Source organism: Mixophyes fleayi, chromosome 9, assembly GCF_038048845.1.
Source record: "Mixophyes fleayi isolate aMixFle1 chromosome 9, aMixFle1.hap1, whole genome shotgun sequence".
NCBI classification, from domain to species: domain Eukaryota; kingdom Metazoa; phylum Chordata; class Amphibia; order Anura; family Limnodynastidae; genus Mixophyes; species Mixophyes fleayi.
Window position 1 is genome coordinate 117,027,328 of NC_134410.1, and position 20,281 is coordinate 117,047,608.

The 20,281-nt window shown below is 42.7% G+C and overlaps 1 protein-coding gene across 2 annotated transcripts in view; it reads right to left on the reverse strand.

Annotated features, from left to right (window-relative positions):
• The window catches only part of COL27A1 (collagen type XXVII alpha 1 chain), a 199,965-nt gene that overhangs the window by 138,059 nt on the left and 41,625 nt on the right, over positions 1 to 20,281 (reverse strand). For both annotated transcript variants that reach the window (XM_075185183.1, XM_075185182.1), the window contains exons 5-11: positions 20,044 to 20,097; positions 15,786 to 15,839; positions 14,831 to 14,884; positions 8,833 to 8,877; positions 7,866 to 7,919; positions 4,317 to 4,361; positions 995 to 1,048 (exon numbers count right to left, since the gene is read on the reverse strand). In XM_075185183.1, the coding sequence (XP_075041284.1) occupies positions 995 to 1,048; positions 4,317 to 4,361; positions 7,866 to 7,919; positions 8,833 to 8,877; positions 14,831 to 14,884; positions 15,786 to 15,839; positions 20,044 to 20,097 (360 nt within the window). The remainder of the gene's footprint in view (positions 1 to 994; positions 1,049 to 4,316; positions 4,362 to 7,865; positions 7,920 to 8,832; positions 8,878 to 14,830; positions 14,885 to 15,785; positions 15,840 to 20,043; positions 20,098 to 20,281) is intronic.

Consider the following 20,281-nt stretch of genomic DNA (forward strand, 5'->3'; position numbering starts at 1 on the left):
AGCTCTTCTGAATTTACACACTCCCCTGTTTGTGTTTGAAGGCCCCATAAACCTCTACAGTGACTGAACCCCTCCGTGAGTAAAACAAATCTATAAAACACATACTTGTTTATCAATTATCCACAGTTTAATTAGTGAAGGAACCATAAAACTGGACAGTGTGTGCTCACAGGGGAGAGTGATCCTTCCCACGATGCATTGTGCTCCGGCTATGAGAATGCCTTAATGTTGTTTTTTCGCTTTATTTTTAACACGTTTAATGGGTCAGAGGGCAGGATAAAGGCATGTTTGTAATTACGCTTTGAACACTACAGAGGGTATGCTTTTTAGATCAGTGAAATGGCAGCATTTAAGCTATAGGAAGCCCCACAGCCATACCAAATGCCCTGGGAATACAAGCCGTTTGCTCCCTCGCGGCTCTCTGGGGAAACAATTTGGGCAAATTTCTTACAAATCAGCTGAAATAGCAATCATACCCAAACTACTGAGCGACAGATGGGTTGTAAACAAACATACTGTTTTTGCTGCACTTCAAAAAATACCTCAATTCCTGTCAGTAAAAAAAATATTTTTTTTAAAATGTACCCTTTACCGCAGTGAAGGCAGCCATTTTGTTCGTTGAACCAATATCCATAAGAACGCGGCATATCAATTCAAGAGGAACTAGGGATCCGACTGAGGCACAAGGTACTTGGTGCCTCATGCCTCAGTGCTATTATTAGTTCCTGGTTAATGGACAGCCAGAATATTAGTTCAAACCACATGGCTGCCTAAAGTTTAGCAGGCAATGGGTGCACTTTAACAGAACCGTTTATTGTCCTTCTAACAAAAAGAAAATTCTATTTAAAACCTCTTTTTGATTGTTTGGAGGCTCCTATGTATGAGGATGAAGTCAATACTGGATTTAACGCGCAACGTGGGTGAAAACAACTTTTCCGCAGTATATACTATGTCATTTACCCACACGAGTGTACAAAAGTCAGTAAATACTCACGCGTTCTCCATCGGCTCCCGGCAGCCCGAACAATCCCGGAAGGCCGATAAAACCCTACGAGGAAAAGACAAAGCTCATGTGAGACCCAGCTCGGACCCTCCCTGTCCTTGCCGCCATCCTCGCCATCAGACTCCGCCTTCTCCTCCTCCAGCGTCGGTCAGCGGCTCGCCGTGATGAGATAAACCTTGAGGCAAGTGTATATGCCCATGGACTGCATGGTGCTGGCTTCCACGATGTAGTCCAAGGGCACATACCCTCACACCAGGGACCAGGGTATTCAGTGCGTGCAGGCTACATGTACGGGGGACCTGCTGTGACAAATGCTAGTCAGGGGTTAGTGGCGTCTACGACATCCTCCTCCTGCGGTTAGTCACGGCAAAATAAAAACACGTCACAGGACCAAAACGTTCACATATTCATTAATACCAAATTATCCGTAGCGGAGACTTGAGCTCAGAAAGTCGTCGGATAACGGTGGCACAACATCCTCAGTCCACAGATATAAAAGAGGTTTGCTCCCTAAATTATACTACAGAATAACTATATGCTTGAACGTTTCCTTAGGGTCTTGGATAATTTATCAAATCGATGCAAAACCAGTCAGAATACTCAGTTCCGCAGCTAAGCTTCAAATCCGTCCAAAGGAAAAACGAGTGGAGGTTGTCGGAAGAGGAGATCAAAACAAAAAAAATAAATCTACTACATTTAATCCATTTATAATAAGTTCCAGATCACAGATATTAACTGCAGGATAATGGTTAGTTTAACCCATTCTCTCTCCGTGGGGGCCCTATGTAACAGCAATATAAAAACGTGCGATGGTTATTAAATCGGATACTGGATGCAGTAAATATTCTAACTCAACCATATAATATGTGCCGATATCCGATAGACGTGTAGAATACCTTATGTGAAGTTAGCAAATGACGTTATTAATCTTATTTAAATGTAAAAACATTGGCAACACGCTCATGTATCATCTCTCGGTGAGGTCAACCTAAAATCTAAGTTGGCTTATTTAAAAAGTCTCAGGACCTTATCAGAACTTAATATATATAAAATCAGTCCTCTAAGATCTCAGATATAGCATTGATTCTATGTACGTATAATAGTGGAGTAACTGCTAAACTCCTGTATAACTCAGAAAAAAAAAAAAGTCATCCATATATTGCATGTAAGGGTAGTTTAAGATGCAAGTGATATATTGAAGGGAAATCCACAGCAGACAAGGCCTCTGCTTGCTAAGTCTTATAAATATTGTAGACTGCCTGTTTTCAACAGGCCCAAACACCCTGGGACAGCAAGCAGAGTGAATAAGAAATCTTAGATGTCTCATTTGCATATGGCTTCAAGATGTGATCTTGATTTAACTGTTCAGTAATGTAAACTGTTTCTGAACTCCCGGCCCAGGTTTATGAACACAATTACTGCCCGCAGATTACAAAGCCGTGTTTACTGACAACACAGATATTGTGACCAGATTTGAAGCGACTAGGCAGGAAGACTGGGAAAGCCGACTGGCTTTTATAATTGTGGGCTAGTTAGTACACTGGCTGCTAGATAGCCTCTAGAAGGGATGTATTAAGCATAGGGTACCAGGTCTCCACTTGAACGCAAAAGAAAAGACCGGCAACTTTTAGCATGTCACTTGTAGTTCGGAGTATATACGCGATGGGGCCTTTGACAGCAGACAAACTGTGCCCCAAATAATCATCTTTATTAAGAAAACAAAATGATAAAATACGATTTATTATGGATTTAAATTAAAAAATACACCTCAAATTAGCAAATACAGTTATAGCAATATGGAACTTGCCCTGGTTAAATACAGGTTCCTGGCCCTGGAGATAGTGATGAAGGTCGGTTGCTGTCTTGGGAACGTTAGCAAATTCACAGGCCAATCAGAGTATTAAAACGTTCACATGGCAAGACTAAGCTTACAGGATTTAACTAACTTTTAAAAAACCTGTAGCCAATCACGACCTAGGAGCATTCACAGGGCTAGAGCGTTTGGAGCCAATCACAGCATTAGAACATTAACACAACTTGGGCAGTCTGTAGCCAATCAGAGTGTTACAACATTTTACAGGGCAGATCAACTAGTAGCCAATCAAAGCATACGAAAATTCTCAGGGTTTGACCAACCTGTAACCAATCAGACGGTTAGCACGACAACATATATGTGGGAATCACGCTCCATGAAACAATGTTTACACTGTTCTTCTAGTACTCATAAGACCTTTGTATTATAAAAGCTTTAAATAAACATATATAAAAGACATGTACAAAGAGACACAGAACTGAAAAGTATTGCTAAGGCACGAGGATCTATAACCGTGATGGCTAACCTGTGACACTCCAGGTGTTGTGAAACTACAAGCCCCAGCATGCTTTGCCAGTTATCAGCTAGTTATCTACTGGCAAAGCATGCTGGGGCTTGTAGTTTCACAACACCTGGCGTGTCACAGGTTAGCCATCACTGATCTATAACACAAGCAGGGAACGCCGTATTTCTGTAGACATTACATCACACAAGACTTACAGAGGATCATGTGAATTGTCGTTCAGAAACAGCTCGGACCTATTTAGGACACGTATGAAAACTGTTCTATACATATCTGTGTAAATAAAGGACTAGTTGCTATGGGCAACAACATTTTTTTTTACACCGTAACCTGCAAAACAGTTTTCAAGTCCCCCAATATGGAAGTCTGAGCTTATTTAAGAATGTAATACATAGGTGCAAGTTACTCATATGTTCTGTAACCCATAGCAACCAGTAAGATTAGCTTGGCTACACTAGACTGAGAAAAGCTGTTATTGGATTGGTTGCTATGGGTTACAGCGCATCATTTCTCTTTGCGCCATATTATTAAAGGTCACACTTAACATTGTTATTCCTGGATAAAAAGCAACAGGGCTCTCTGAGCCATCTAGTTGTCCCGTTCTGTTGCCTAAGGCCATTAAAGTAGCTGTGCCTATTGGCAACCACATAACACAATTAAAATGGAAAATATACACTATAAATGCAGCGTCAATTCATGTAATGTTCTTAGAACTAGTTTTATCTGTGATAAAACGGTGATGTGACAATTTCCTGTACCACAAAGTAGAGGTAATAAGATCTTAAGGACACATTTATTTTTACAGCAGCAACAATGTGACAATTTTACCGGATTTAGGAGTAAACTATAAAACTACAAATATATTTTCAATTCATTTCATATTCCTAACACAGTTTCCAGTGTACACATAGACCATTTGGTATCCCAGAGGCCTCCATTGGTCTCTGCAAGTTGTAAATTTGTAGGGTGACACTAACCCGACTTCCCTTGGGTCCTGGAGCTCCTATCGGTCCCGGTAATCCCTGGAGACAAGACAGAGAAACAGAAGATACAAATTCAGCGCTGTCAAAGAGCCGCAGAACCGGAGCAGATAATACATTATCCATTCCATACCACCCTGTTTATAACACTGCCCTTATTATGATGACGGCTTTGGCCTGTGTTTTAAGCGGTTATTATAGAAAGGGAAAACTGTACAGGTAAACCTAGAAATTATTTAAAAATTAAAGTGTACCCCTCACCTATCACAGTGGGGGAAACCAATCTGTACAATGAACCTGAGAAAGCAGCCTAGGAATCCACCTCTTATATAAATGATGTCACTCGTTCCAAGTGGATTGATAGTCTGTATTCTCATGAATATTACTGAGACGCTGCGGGTTCCCATCATTGGACAGGCAGGGATCTACTAGATTTGGACAAGGGTGTTTATTGACACTTTTATCCATTAACAACTTTTAGGTCCTCTTTGGCTCAGTGCATGCTTTTAATAGCCTTAGCAAGAAAAAAAAAATCAGCCCATCCCCATGTTTGCTGCAGAGTATGCTAATTATCCCAGCTAACATGCTAAACAGCCTGACCAGCATGCTAATGAACGTCCCCATGTTTGATGTATCCGTGCTTTACACCAGTGGAAAAAAACAAAATTACACCCTCACCTCACTCTCCCCTTCCAATTCAGCCACAAACCACCTCTAATTACACAGCGGTGGTTTCATTGACGCACTAATGCGGCTTTAAAAAAAAAAAAAAGTAGCCACACACCACCTAACGCTTTATGGTGTGAGTGAAGGAGGGGGGGTTATTCATACGAAGCATCCCAAATTATATACCCATGAATTTAAACATTGTTTTTTTACACTGGAATTACGGTCAGAGAAGGCAAAACATAGTTATAATGATCTCTTTTCTCACAGTGAATTGTATTAGGACATAATAGCTGCCCTAGAGCAGAGTAAGACTTGTGGAAGGGTACTTGGCAGGGTAGGTAGAAAGGTCTAAACTTAACTTGTTTTAACTTCGTGACGTGGGAGTGGGTAGTCTATGGGAGAGGCGTGGCCTATTGGTTGTGTTGTTCCCATAGGGACGATACAGCAGCCATTTTGGTTAAACACAGAACCCCCAACCTCTCTCAATACTGCTTCACGTACATGTTTCTTCTGTATCGTTACCATTAAAATTGTTATGGTGGCACTGACTTTGTATTTGGATAACCCCTAAATGGGTGTACATCTGTTAGTACAACTTAAATAACATTATGTCAAGTAACGCACAGTGATACCCGGTCAAGCCATCTACTATACCATACATTGTACAGACACCTCTTTGCACACTAGGACATCTGACACAGTCAGGGCCATATTTTTTGGGGCACTTGATGAGATAAGCAGGTTTATTACTGGACTTAAGTTTTCCTTAAAATCACACCTCATGCTCCCTTTGTTTTATTATATTTTATTCAACACATAGGTAGCTATCGAATATCTAGTACGAAACCTTCTAAAAAGTAAAATTGAAGGTGTTGCCCATAGCAACCAGATTCTAGCTATCATTTTCTTTGTACATTCTACATAAATGACAGCTAAAATCTGATTGGTTGCTACGGGCAACATCTCCACTTTTTCTTTTTAGAAGGTTTGATAAATCTGCCCCATAATATCTAAGAATAGTAAAATCAAGCACATCCTCTGCATATATAACAGACATGGACAAAGCATTTTCTTTGCAGATGTTTTCCATAAGAGACATTAACAGGAATAGATTATAGCCAAGCTCCCACTGTACTGTTAGACCAGCAGATAGACCAATATGGTGCCTCACATTAGTGATGTATGTATACATCTGTGCACAGGTAGAAACATGCATATACTTGTATACTTGTGACTTTCACCAGCTCGCTAAAAACTACCTGCTTTAAATATAGTGTAGCGTCCGGTATCAATGTTACAAAACAACATGTCAAGTTGTGTTTTATTTATATAAGATCTCTGCGTGTGCAAATTCACACACATAACGGTCCAGTATCACTTTATGGGGCAAATTCAAAGAGGAAAAGTTGGTGTTGCCCATAGCAACCAATCAGATTCCTGCTATCATTTATCTAGTACATTCTAGCAGATGATAGCTAGAATCTAATTGGTTGCTATGGGCAACAACTCTACTTTTAGAATCTCTATATCCCTTTCTCTATTCACTTACTAAAGGCCATTTAGATAGTAGATACCACAGTGTTTCATAGTGCGTAAGTGTGACGACTTGTCCTCCTTCTTAAGCATAGTCACAGGCTCTACGTTCTGGTTTGGGGAACTGCCCATGGGCATTGAATCTACGCCTCGGATTACAGGTCCGGCTGGAAGGGCGCATGGCGTGAAGACGTTGCTGTGAAGTCCTGCACACTACCACCTTTACACCACCGAGATCGCAACCCCTAAATGTGTCTTCTACATTGTTTATTCAAACAAATAGTCTTGTCCCACAAAAAAAAAAATTCTAATTTTTGCAGGAGGCTGCATAGTTGGGTGCGTTCATTTATTTTCCCCCTTTGTCCATTTAAATTCCCGTGGGAATATATTTTAACAAATGAATCAGTATAACATAATACTCTACCCATACTCTAAGACATATATACACTTACACATAGTTGTTACGGGAAGAAACAGTGGAGTCTACATGGGCATTAGCCTCAATGTTGGGACATACACCGATTTATCAAGAGAATACGGAACGAAGAACAAGATAGTCCTTTCTTGTAAGAAATTGGGAGATATTCTGCACCGGAAACGATCTAGTTAGGATACATAATGTAATCTGGAGGGAAACATAGACATCCTGCCGGGATGCTGTTTTTATATGGACATCTATGGTCGTTCGATAAGGGAATAGAAAAAGGATGACCGCGTTTTATACGGCAAAGAGGCCAAACCTTCAACTGTCCGTCCATCTCCTTATTCGTGGATGATAGCAACTGAATGACGAGCGAGTACCTGTTTTTCTTCCCACGATATTCACTTCTCAAACACACTCACTGTGCTGCAAATCTACACAAACAATAATTTGCCGATAGCGTTGCGTAAGCATTCCGACAGATTAAATGGACTAAGTCAATGTTGGCTAACCTGTGACACTCCAGGTGTTTGTGAAACTACAAGTCCCAGCATGCTTTGCCAATATTTAGCCACTTATTGCTGGAAGGGTATGCTGGGACTTGTAGTTTCACAACACCTGGAGCGTCACAGGTTAGCCAACACTGGATTAAGTAAAGGTCGTCCTCAGCTGAACTGCTGCAGTAAGACACCTGGACGCACAGCAAACTCCAGATCATTAAACAGGGAGAAAAATATTACCTAGATATCTTATTTTTTTGTAACATAGATTACAGGACACTATCCTATAGTTAAATCCCTGGCTGATTCATAACAAAACACATTTGCCTTTTAAATGACAAACACAATGCCCAGGATGAGCCCTGGTCTATCTACCCCCTGCATAGAGATAACCTGCTCACAGCATGGTAAGAGTTACTGCACCTGCCTGCCAGGATAACCTTTGGCCCCTGGGCTTCCATCCGGTCCGTGCTCTCCCTGCAAAAGAAACGAAGGCACACCCCGTCAAAATCACTCGCTGCCGATTAATAAGCCCCCCCCTCAGCCGTCCGCTAATGCTAAAATTCTGAAAAAATACCCATCAAGGCTGCCTGACGGGAGACTATCCTGGTTCCTAAACAAATAACGAAATGAGATGAGTTCCTTTAAGGTGTCAGCGACGTCTTTATCTGCAACACATGGAACGGATAGAGGCAGCAACTCGCTGCCAAGATGCTTTTAAAGAGTCAATGGGCTCTATTGAAACAACCTCACCATTCATTTCCATCCCTGTGCAGCCGAAAAACTTATCCAAACATGGGGCTGGTGGGGAACAAGAGGGTTACAGTGTGAGCATTCAGCCTGTCACTGGCCCGGCGGAGCGGAGCTGCGGGGGTTAATTGCGCAGCTCAGGCATGAAAAACTCAGAGCTGGCGATTTTGGACTCAAGTCACATTAAAAAAAAAAACAAAAAAAAACACACATTTATTTTTGTATAATTCTATAAGTATTCCTGGCTGTCATTTTCAGGGTACTCTAGAGACCGGCCAGGAAGGCTCCGGCGTGTGAAGAAACAGCATTAATACTTTTGCTGCTCGAGAGACCGTGCATTAAACGTCCTTCTCAGACAGATAATCTACATGTGTTTTACACAAATGTACATCATATGAGCTCAACACAAGAAAATGCATCATCTACAGTACATGTAAGAACGGAGGATACAATTGTAAATGACTAATGTCAATCTAAAGTCCTAAAACCATTTTGAACCCTCATCTAGCAAAACTACACAAACGTCCACAATGCTCACAAAATAAAGTTTTCTTGTGACTTTAATCATACTTTAAATGGATTAGTATTTATTAAACAGCTGAACGACGAACGTGTCAAAAGCTGATTTATATCATCTTACCGGTTCACCAGGATGACCTTGGGGTCCAGGATAACCCCTTTGTCCCTAAAAAGAGGCAATTGTCAGATAAATAGGGAAGACAAAATTCAGGACAGAGTTTATACAATAAAATTCACATACAACATATACAAAATTGAGCTTTCACTGAATAGTCCGATTCAGAAGTAAACAATTATGTTTCAGTCTTCTCTGTGTTGATTTCACGGATGGTAGCACAGCATCAATGGAGCTCTGCTACTATCATCAGACAACTACGTTCATGAATAAGAAATTCAGCAAACACACGCTAGCTATGAAGCAGATGGCAATGTAGACAGACTGTGGGCCGCCATTTTGCAGGCGGAGCTAATATTCCTGAGAGTGCAGCCTATTAACTCGCTGGGAAGTGGTGACGTCACTGAGGCAAGACAAGCGATTGGCTGTATTCTCAGGAATGTTGTTCCTAGACCACTGTATGGCCACCTTCACCGTGTTATGTTTATTTTTAGCAGGTTTGAGGTAAAGTGATGGGGGATTTCCACTAAACGCATGTAAACACGGGACATATCTATACCAATAAATTAGAAAAGTGTGTAATTAATGTACTGTCACTTAAAAATAAGAGAAATTGAGAGAAAATAAACCCCGCCCCTGCTCAACCAAACCCCGCCTCTACCACAATCCCCCACTATTGGATGAAACTCCAACCTATTAGGCGAAAGACCCGCCTATAACGAGGTCTGCGGATCGGGACTGTCCAGTCTAAATCGGGGGCAGCTGGCAGACAACAGATGTACTTTAACATACTTCTGTTTGGGATTTGTAACCTTAAACATTCTTCTGGTCCCTGAGACAGAGGACAACGAGGGACTATTGGTGACAGTGGGATATTAATCTTCCATGTTGTATAACTGTCAGTGAAGGACAAACAGCTTAAACATGAGGACCAACAAATTAAGGCAACTTATTTTACCTGTTTATATATTTACAGGTGCACTTAAAAATGATTATGAAACATCTTAATTGTTGCCACCATGATCACCGAACTAGTTAAAAGAGGCATTTGGCCAAAATGTTGCTCCCTAACAGGTGTCACTGAATAAAACTGGTCTCGTCACGAATATATCACATGAAGACAATTCCTCTTTATATAGCCAGCATGATGTTCTTAGGGAGAGGCAAGGGCCAGCTTAGCATCAAAGGGAGGTCTCAATATTCATAATTTTAGGGATTATAAATCTTCTCCAGACTGCAATTACCCAAATCTAGTAGGATGCATATCGTTTATGAAATACATTATTACTTCTTCATTTATGGAATACATTATTGCTTCTCGGATAGAGATACGGATATGTATAAATGTATCTAATACTCCTACCCTTCACTCTGTGGGAGGAACGGCATAATTTGGCCCAGGTTTGTTCCGTTTGGAAGACTTTGAAAGAGACTCATATATTTGATTTTTATCGACTGGCACAACCGTGTGGGTCTGCCCGTCTGCTGGTAATTTTATGCCACGTTTATTTTGTTTCAATACACATAACTGCATAAATTTATATCAGAGTGTCCTGGGGTTCTGACCATTGCAGAAGAAGAGACGACTTAAGATCTCTGTAGAGGATTTCATAGAAGAGTAATATAATGCTCTACAAGTGGCTGAAGTCTCAGAGAGATGATATTGAAGCGATTATTAAGCAGGAAGCTGAAACATCTAGTTGTCCCCTCTACCTGGTTGGTTCTTGTGAATAACACAAGTAATGCTGTGCCCCATAGGCTCATAGCACTCATAGCATGCTGCATAGTTTATGCTGCAGCCAAACACAGCCTGTTAAATTGGTAGAGGATTCTACATGCCAAAAATTATAAATATTTTGGCTAAAGCAGGGGTGGGTTCTGCATGCAACAGACTGCCCCAGTGTCCCCTCATTCTTAGGTAGTATTTTAGAAAGTGGAACTAGGCTGGACACAGTGCGCCTCTTAAGATTTTTTTCGCTATCCCAAAAACCGAATATCCCTTGCGTAGGGGCGTCTCCAAAGAGCAAAGAATAGTCGAGCGCCTTTAAGCGCGCCGTGCGGACCGCGTAGGTGCACTGATTTTAGACCAAGGCGATTCGTGTTGCGCATCCACTGGGCCTAGTAAATGATGTCCGCTATGCGTGTGCACATGACTTGTTTAGGCGTTCAACAAAACTACTGTTACAGAGCAAGTCAAACCACTATTTTGCATTAATATACAGTGGCCTAGTGGTTAGCACTTCTGCCTCACAGCACTGGGGTCATGAGTTCAATTCCCAACCATGGCCTTATCTGTGTGGAGTTTGTAAGCTCTCCCCGTATTTGCGTGGGTTTCTCCGGGTGGTCCGGTTTCCTCCCACACTCCAAAAACATACTGGTAGGTTAATTGGCTGCTATCAAAATTGACCCGTGTGTGTGTGTGTGTGTGTGTGTGTGTGTGTGTGTGTGTGTGAACTTAGACTGTAGGCCCCAATGGGGCAGGCATTGATGTGAATGAGTTCTCTGTACAGCACTGCGGAATTAATGGTACTATATAACTGATGATGATGAATATATAGCAAAGGCTGTACTGAATAATATACCTGGAACACCTGAAGGGACTGTACTTAAGTAAATATGTCCATCATGCTATCTGCAGCATTGGAGCTGCTTCTCTGACTAGGCAGGATGGTTTGCTCTACAGAAAAGTACTAGGCAGACGGGGACAGTGATGTCACAGCCACTTAAATGACTGCAGTCTTAGACTTTTGTCCTGTTCTTGGAGATGTGGGAGGAGCTTTAGCTGTCCTTAATGGAGTGTGGAGGTAACTAATGACATATTGTCAGGTAAACATAGAACAATGTATATAAGCTTCATGGTTCCTATCTGAAAAATTATTTTAGTTATTTTTCAAAGGTAGGCACAGTACCAGCAATCATTTCACAATAAATATTAGCAGCCAACAAATCTCCTTTAGACCATTCTGACAAAAAAGTTTGACCGTATTTTCTCCTACATGGATTCTTGTTCAGGACCTTAAATGCAAAGAACCCATTGGCCTTATCCGCATGAAGGAGTCATTTTTATTTTTAGGAAACAGTGAAAGGTTCCAATATTTGTTTCTGAACTTAATTTCTACTGGAAACTTTTCTGCTACACAACATGTGTTATTGGACAGTAATTCAGATGTTTTCCTCATTTCCAAGGCACACAGTTTCGTGGTGCCCTTTCAGAAACATTGCATAAAAATGTAGCTGTGTAACATTATCCTGTTGTCACAAAGAGCTATTAAGTCCCACAATATGTGCAGAACAGCACTGTTAAACCTGAGACTATAGATATGTCTGTCTCATCAGTAGTACTAGTTACATGCTACAAACCCAGGGAGACGTACTAGTTGGCCGCTACAAACCCAGGGAGACGTACTAGTTGGCCGCTACAAACCCAGGGAGATGTACTAGTTGGCCGCTACAAACCCAGGGAGATGTACTAGTTGGCCGCTACACACACAGGGAGATGTACTAGTTGTCCGCTACAAACACAGGGAGATGTACTAGTTGCCCGCTACACACACAGGGAGATGTACTAGTTGCCCGCTACACACACAGGGAGATGTACTAGTTGCCCGCTACACACACGGAGAGATGTACTAGTTGTCCGCTACACACATGGAGAGATGTACTAGTTGTCCGCTACACACACAGGGAGATGTACTAGTTGCCCGCTACACACACAGGGAGATGTACTAGTTGCCCGCTACACACACAGGGAGATGTACTAGTTGCCCGCTACACACACAGGGAGATGTACTAGTTGCCCGCTACACACACGGAGAGATGTACTAGTTGTCCGCTACAAACACAGGGAGATGTACTAGTTGTCCGCTACAAACACAGGGAGATGTACTAGTTGTCCGCTACACACACAGGGAGATGTACTAGTTGCCCGCCACACACACGGAGAGATGTACTAGTTGTCCGCCACAAACACAGGGAGATGTACTAGTTGTCCGCCACAAACACAGGGAGATGTACTAGTTGTCCGCCACAAACACAGGGAGATGTACTAGTTGCCCGCTACACACACAGGGAGATGTACTAGTTGCCCGCTACACACACAGGGAGATGTACTAGTTGCCCGCTACACACACAGGGAGATGTACTAGTTGCCCGCTACACACACAGGGAGATGTACTAGTTGCCCGCTACACACACAGGGAGATGTACTAGTTGCCCGCTACACACACAGGGAGATGTACTAGTTGCCCGCTACACACACAGGGAGATGTACTAGTTGCCCGCTACACACACAGGGAGATGTACTAGTTGCCCGCCACACACACAGGGAGATGTACTAGTTGCCCGCCACACACACAGGGAGATGTACTAGTTGTCCGCCACAAACACAGGGAGATGTACTAGTTGTCCGCCACAAACACAGGGAGATGTACTAGTTGTCCGCCACAAACACAGGGAGATGTACTAGTTGTCCGCCACAAACACAGGGAGATGTACTAGTTGTCCGCCACAAACACAGGGAGATGTACTAGTTGTCCGCCACAAACACAGGGAGATGTACTAGTTGTCCGCCACAAACACAGGGAGATGTACTAGTTGCCCGCTACACACACAGGGAGATGTACTAGTTGTCCGCTACACACACAGGGAGATGTACTAGTTGCCCGCTACAAACACAGGGAGATGTACTAGTTGCCCGCTACACACACAGGGAGATGTACTAGTTGCCCGCTACACACACAGGGAGATGTACTAGTTGTCCGCTACACACACAGGGAGATGTACTAGTTGCCCGCCACAAACACAGGGAGATGTACTAGTTGTCCGCTACACACACAGGGAGATGTACTAGTTGCCCGCTACACACACAGGGAGATGTACTAGTTGTCCGCTACACACACAGGGAGATGTACTAGTTGTCCGCTACACACACAGGGAGATGTACTAGTTGTCCGCTACAAACCCAGGGAGATGTACTAGTTGTCCGCTACACACACAGGGACATGTACTAGTTGTCCGCTACAAACACAGGGAGATGTACTAGTTGTCCGCTACAAACACAGGGAGATGTACTAGTTGTCCGCTACAAACACAGGGAGATGTACTAGTTGTCCGCTACAAACACAGGGAGATGTACTAGTTGCCCGCTACAAACACAGGGAGATGTACTAGTTGCCCGCTACACACACAGGGAGATGTACTAGTTGTCCGCTACACACACAGGGAGATGTACTAGTTGTCCGCTACACACACAGGGAGACGTACTAGTTGCCCACTACACACACAGGGAGATGTACCAGTTGCATGATTTGTAGTTTTGAAACCATGTACACATGTGAACCAATGTCTTGATCCTAATCTTCATCTAGTTGAATATAAGTGGGGAGCAGAGTATGTATGTCAAAGCCATTTTGGTTGCCCGTTGCTGCTTATTGTACATTGTGTGATCACATTGATCATGTACACAAGTGTGAACGTATAGACGTCCAATTGGATTTTTATTCCGGTGTTCATCTATTATAAAGGATTAATATTAAAGAAATAAATGTTGGTAAAAACTTGGCACGTGCACACGCTTTTCTTTTCTATGTTACGTGAACACAAACAGTGGTTCTGAATGTTGGCAAAATACAACTAAATTGTATTCGGATTGCCAGCATGCAGTGTGAGCTGCTTTCTGCTCGTTCTCAAATCAATAAAGCTACAGACATTCAAATACTATTTATGTAACTGAGCATACAGACGGCCATGTTGTTACGGCAGATCACCGCATCAGCTGATAGCGGAGAAGAAGTGATAAAGGTTCATCTCCGGCAACTCCCCAGCAAAGCAGTGATGTCACACTCTCAATCCAACCAAACCAGTTAGCTACTGGCAATCCCATACTCTCCGTTACATCGTACCCAATCATAATCTTTTACTTTCACACATGACTGACCATGCTCCCCGTCTCCTCAACTCACCTGCACTTTCTACAAAATCAAATTGTACAAAGAAATGGACGTACCTTTCGACCCAGAGGCCCAGGAACGCCCGTTAGACCGGCCAATCCAGGGTCTCCCTACAACAGAAAAAAAACAAAAGAAAAAAAAGAACATTCTTCACAACAGATTTAGCAAGCGCCAGAGAGAAAGAGAGACCCAGGGCGGCTACCCTTGACCGGTCTTTATTAACGATATGCCAGCCATGAACGTCAGCCCTCCACGGATCTAAATAATGGTCCCCACTGGCTTGACACGTCCCACAGGAAGTCGCTGGTAGGAACATCGCTCACTGTTACAGGCGCAAGACTTATGTGTCCCTCTTATTATTTCCAGTCAGCGCGAAGGAAAATAATGAGTCATACCTCACAGAAAGAAAACAATGTGCCATTGCTCTGAGGCTGGCTGTGTATAACTGAAGGAGGAGGTAGCAGATGTCTCCCAGATCTACGCCCCAAATTATGATGGACCTGTATCAAATGTAGGACTGGTTTCTATGGGTCGGAAAGCAATGGTTGCTATGGGTTACAGCACCTTTTCTAACGTCACCGGTTTTCATAAATGTGCCCAAGTGGATTTTGCGGCATTAGCTAATTGGCCTATTTTGGAGCAGGAAACAAGAGCTACAGACCACGCCCCTGGCATGGTTCATAGAACGGTTTACCTCAGACCTGGCCAACCTGTGGCTCTCCAGGTGTTGTGAAACTACAAGTCCCAGCATGCTCTGCTAGCTCATAGCCAGACGACAGCTGGTAGGGCATGCTGGGACTTGTAGTTTCACAACACCTGAAGAGCCGCAGGATGACCGAGAGACTCCCATCACATGCAGTTCCATAATTAGTGATGCTTTCATTAGTAATATTGTTAAAGGCCATACTATAAGGTGACCGGATCCTTGTTGTCCTGCCATAGACAAGAAATGACATGGCTTTCACAGGCCAGGGATGGGACTAGAGACGGGAGATAGTTTGAGGCAGATACCTTTAGTCCATTCAAAGCTTTTCCTGGAGAGAGGCCAGGATCACCTTTCTGACCCTGGAAAAAAGAAAAAAAGAAAAACAACATTCAGTGGAAGCTGATGGTCGCTCACCCCTGATGTATAAATCACATACATGTCCCAGCATGCCTTGCCAGGCTGGGTCTGTACCACGGGTACCCTATATCTGCAGTACAGTATGAGAGGAGAGAAAAACTGCCGTTTCATTTCCCGATTAATAGTTATTGTCAGGAGAGAAAAACCCAATTATGGTTTTAAAAGAAAACTTGGAACAAAACAGACTTCTCCATATACAGTTCTTAATGAATATTTTCACGACAAGCATTTAAAACGCACAAGGGAATCTGATAAAAAAAAAAAAAGGAAATGTGTATAGCAAAATCGATGTTTTACGCAATAAATGATTTTGATTTAAAGAGCTATTAATAACGTATAATAATACAAACATTTAGATAAATTACTATTACTGATTAGTATTAATGTAGAATTAAAGTAAAAGTAGAATTAAGGTAAACACTTCACTCTCAGCTAGAATTTCAAACATTTAAAGAGCACATGTTGCCTAGATAGGTTAAAGGTGGTGGCCATTTTATGGGCCACGCCTCTAGCCATGCAGCCTATCAATCTCTGAGGTAACCGGTAAAGGCAGCCATATTGTTTCATGAACCAATGTTCAGCAGAACACACCCTAAAAATTCATTAGGAATTAGTGATATCAATGTTATACGTTAATACACAAATGACCTCAGTAATTGCTGACACATATTGAGCTGCATTGGAGGGGACGTGCCTTGGTTATGCAATTGTGTCATTAAGCACTGGGTGCGATGACAATTAGCATCAACATATGCCTTGTCCAGCCCATGTGATGACACAAATCATCCCGCCCACCTCACCTGAGCGGGAGAACCAAAACGTAGACAAGTATGTAAAGAACTAGGATCAAAGTATGGAAAGATTTAAGAAACATTTTTGTGAATTTTACCTACTAAAAATTGATGTGCCATATGTATTTATTCAGCAGCTTCCGATTCATAAACCAAGGGTTGTGTGTTTTTTTACGACGTGATTGATCACAGGAGCGCCGTGAGGCCGTTTGTGAATGTTTAAAAAATGTTTGCTGAGCACTCGTCCGAAGCAGGAATGTACAAGGAAAGGGTCCAGCGTAAACACGTTGTAAAAGCCGAATATGAACGTACAGGTAAACACAGGACAGCAAAATGATTGGCTGCCGTTTTTTAGGTCGCGGATCCCTAGACGCGAGCGATATTTCTCCGCTGACTGACAAATCTACAGTATACTTCCAGTCCAGAGTCGACGCGAGAGATATATTAGAAGCACGGCGTACTTCGACACTCTTCGTCCCATCTGCTGAGTCAATCTGTATGACTGACGGCTCCAGCCACTTGTAGGAACAGATACATTTGCCAGAGTTTGCACAGCTCTCCATTTATACTGTGGTATTAGGTGTTGATCTCCGGGCGCCCTCCAAATAATGGTTAACCCTCTCCCCGCTGGCTGCCACTGGGCCCAGCTAACTTACAAAACAACAGGCCGGTAGGGCCTGCGAGCCATCCAGATGATTACCAAAGCCGTTGTCAGCTTAGAGGCTTCCTTCTCAGCAGGTATGCGCTCGTAATCTTTTCAGCTTCCCATAAATGCTCCGGGAGCTTGTTAATTTGCTTTTCTTGGATGTGTGTGAGCGGTAGGAGGCAGAGACATGATTCGACACAGATGCGCTGTATCTGTGAATGAATGTCAGCGGGCTCTGCCAAGCTTGGATGGGTAATCTCTGTGCCGGCTGAAGTTATCACAGTGCGGCTTTGCTGGGGACCTTCCCGTCATCTCGGCTTATTGCCTGTTAACCCTGCACTACTGAAAACAGGGGGGTTCCGATAACACATACCCAGTAACAAGTTGCTTGTATGAGGCTATGCTTATATTATATACTAGATGTGTTATCCATCAATAACTTTTACACACTGAACCATGGAGACCGTTAAGCAGTCACATGACACAAGTGAGCGGGAGTTTGACGTATATTGCTGTCCTCCTTTGGCGATAGTCTAGTAACAGTGAGGGGGAACCACACTAAGGAGTTTCTTTGGGAGATTGATGCCCCCAAGTAGTATAAAGGTGGACAATTCCTTTAAGGATAACAGACAGGCTTTTACATTAAAGGAAAAGGTGCTCTTGCACCGAAAACCTAAACACGCGCACTATAGTCTTCTGGTGGTCGAAAGCCGTTACAGCATTCTAAATTACGCGAGGATTCCACACATTCTATTTCCCGTGAGGTTTGGCCGCAAGAAACAATGCGTGGAAAACCCACAGGATTGCCAAAGATCTTTTCCCCAAATACATTAACACAAAATATTCAAATGAGAAATTTTAAGTCAATTATCCATCTTTATCTAGCAGCACGTAACAAAATATATTGAGGTTTGTCAATATTTATCTATTTAGTCTATTGTCCCAATTCTCTTTTTACCACTACCGCGATATGCAAATGACAGGGAGCCGACATATACAACAGTCTAGCTGTTTAAAGATAAATATGGGTCCTGCGTCTGTAGCTTCGGGGAGAGGGATAAATGAAAACCCCATTAATCACAAGATGCTCTCAGCCGGATTGCAGTGTACGTCAGTATAGCTACAAACAATCTGGCTGCCAGCACCACATTATCACACCGATCATCCCTTCTCGAAAATAGACAAGTTATGTCTACACCGATAGTTTACAACCTCGACTTGGCCGGAGGAAAAGTACACTATGAAGACGGGGATGATTGGGAGGACTTGAGGGACACTCTGGATAGGGGAAAATGTTACAAGCGTAGCCCCAGATCTGGCACTCATTGACTCACAGAAACGGGACACTGCCAGGCAGATTCTGGATCAATGCAGCTATCGACGTGAAGCCAGTGGCTTCCACTAGATGGTGCTATAAACAGAGCGGGGGGCTTTGCATTATGAGCTGCAGCTATTGTAGGGTTGTTACAGGCCAGTCTTGTCAAACTCTGAGACAGAAGCCATTCTATCAGGTCCACATTCAGTAATGGTCACGTAAGATGCATGGATATCTGCCCCAAGTGAGGCTGAAAATAATATTCAACACCCACTTCTTAATATTACGATCTGCAGTTTTTGGGGGTGAGTCAATTAGCTGTGAGGTTCCGTAGTAGCCTCTTTGTGTTTCTGCGCAAATTACGGTAATAAGATCACTCATTTTTGCTCGCACCCCTATGAGGTCGTTTAATCATTACCTACACATCACATAGAGACATAATGTGCGTGGCTACTGTGGAACCTTGCTGCTAATTGAATCCCCCCCTATGAGTTCACCGAGACTGGTGACCTATGACAGTCGGTGACCTACGACGGTCGGTCATTGGATAATTACGTTTTCAATGTCTACAAAATTCCATTTTACATTCCCAGAACAAGCCTATAGATTGCAGAGATCACTTGGACGCACGATCCTGTGCCACCTGTTGACTAGTGGCTCAGTGGTTAGTACTTCTGCCTCACAGCACTGGGATCATGAGTTTGATTCCCGACCATGGCCTTATCTGTGTGTAGTTTGTATGTTCTCCCTGTGTTTGCGTGGGTTTCCTCCGGGTGCTCCGGTTTCCTCCCACACTCCAAAAACATACTGGTAGATTAATTGGCTGCTATCAAAATTAATCTTAGTCTCTGTGTGTCTGTCTGTGTGTGTGTCTATATTAGGGAATTTAGACTGTAAGCTCCAATGGGGCAGGGACTGATGTGAATGAGTTCTCTGTACAGCGCTGTGGAATTAGTGGCGCTATATAAATAAATGATGATGATAGGTTGCAGTGTTTATATGTACTTACATATACAGAACATGATGCAGCTCTATACACTGAGCAGCTTGTCTATATTTCATTATATAGCATATAATATTATATAAACTGCCGTTATGTGATTCAATAATAAACCACTTATAAACAAACATATTTCTCTATATATTTGTGTGATAATATTTATATAAAGAAACTGTAGAGTACACTGAGCTTGGTGCACTGTTCTACAGTGGTGCACAGAGGTGATTACACGATTATAAAGATATACACTAGATTGTAATGGTGTCCGCTTATCTGTATGCACAAATGTAATAACATAGAGCAAGACAAGGTATATGCAGATTCACCTGTAAGATATAAGGGTTTTTTTTTATATATAGAACAGGCTAAAAAATTGTGAGAGCTAAGCACTGACCTTTAGACCAGGATGTCCGGGAGGGCCTGGATTTCCGTGGGGACCGGGTGGACCCTAAAAGGTTAGAAATAAAATTATTTTTATTAGTTTTTGAAACCTATTTGCATGTTCAGCACAAACGTAACCCATGCAGACATATTACTAGGATAATCTGGACTGCACAGGAATCACACCCCACATGGATGCCGAAGATGGTTATATACAGAGGCTTAGTTACTAACATGGAATATGCACAGAG